This window comes from Plasmopara halstedii, assembly GCF_900000015.1.
Source record: "Plasmopara halstedii genome assembly, contig: Scaffold_162, whole genome shotgun sequence".
NCBI classification, from domain to species: Eukaryota; Oomycota; class Peronosporomycetes; order Peronosporales; family Peronosporaceae; genus Plasmopara; species Plasmopara halstedii.
In genome coordinates this window covers 1-724 of record NW_020187083.1, presented here as the reverse complement: position 1 = coordinate 724, position 724 = coordinate 1, and the positions used below count along the sequence as shown (strand labels likewise).

The window sequence follows — 724 nt, the reverse complement described above, 5'->3', positions numbered from 1 at the left end:
TTGCAGCACAGTGGAATACTGGCTAACAAACAAACCATACGCGAATGAATTAGGCTGAAGCTGAAACAACAAAAGTGTTGAATCGTTGTGAGATAAAAAGGATTGGTCTGGCCAGCTAAATTATTCATTAAAGCCGGGGACAGTGATCACGAAAGAGAAACTTTATCGGAATCATCCGGATGTACGCCCAGTGATGACATTGATGATATTTTGCCTTAACGACGCAATCAACCAAGTCATCACTCCAAAATCAAAGTTAGAGTGCAGATTGTTGGTTACCGTAGAATGCCATTTTTGGGATCCTTATCATGAGTTAGGTAAATAGCCCAAATTATCATGATCCTGGCTTCAATGGTAAATTTTGTTCTGCTAGAACAAAAAGTTTCCTATATTTTGATTTGGACGTTTGTAAACGGGTGCGTTGGAGTCCAGCCATCTGCTCTTTTCTAAAATGACTTTAGAAGTGACGTCTCACGGAGGTTACTAGCTTGCTGGTAGGGTTAACATGTATCATCTTTATACCGTAGTTTAGCTCCTAAAGACCAAAACTTTGTACGGTCATGAAAGTGAACGTTAAAGTCAGTGACAGCAGGAGAGAGAGTAAAAATCAAAACGTTGAATGGCAGAATCTGCGCATTCATCTGCTCTGCACTCAAATTATCTGATTTTGGTAGCTTCTTTTAGATTTGCTATCTTCCAGACTTGACTAGGCTTGCATTACTAA

At 39.6% G+C, this 724-nt stretch overlaps 1 protein-coding gene across 1 annotated transcript; it reads right to left on the bottom strand.

Moving 5' to 3' along the window:
* Positions 1-334: 334 nt before the first annotated feature.
* On the bottom strand, positions 335-641 carry PHALS_01889 (uncharacterized protein; the record flags this gene model as incomplete). The annotated part of the gene is made up of 2 exons (XM_024718723.1): positions 335-446; positions 523-641. The coding sequence occupies 2 exons, from the start codon at positions 639-641 to the stop codon at positions 335-337; spliced, it is 231 nt and encodes a 76-aa protein (XP_024572619.1).
* Positions 642-724: the final 83 nt, after the last annotated feature.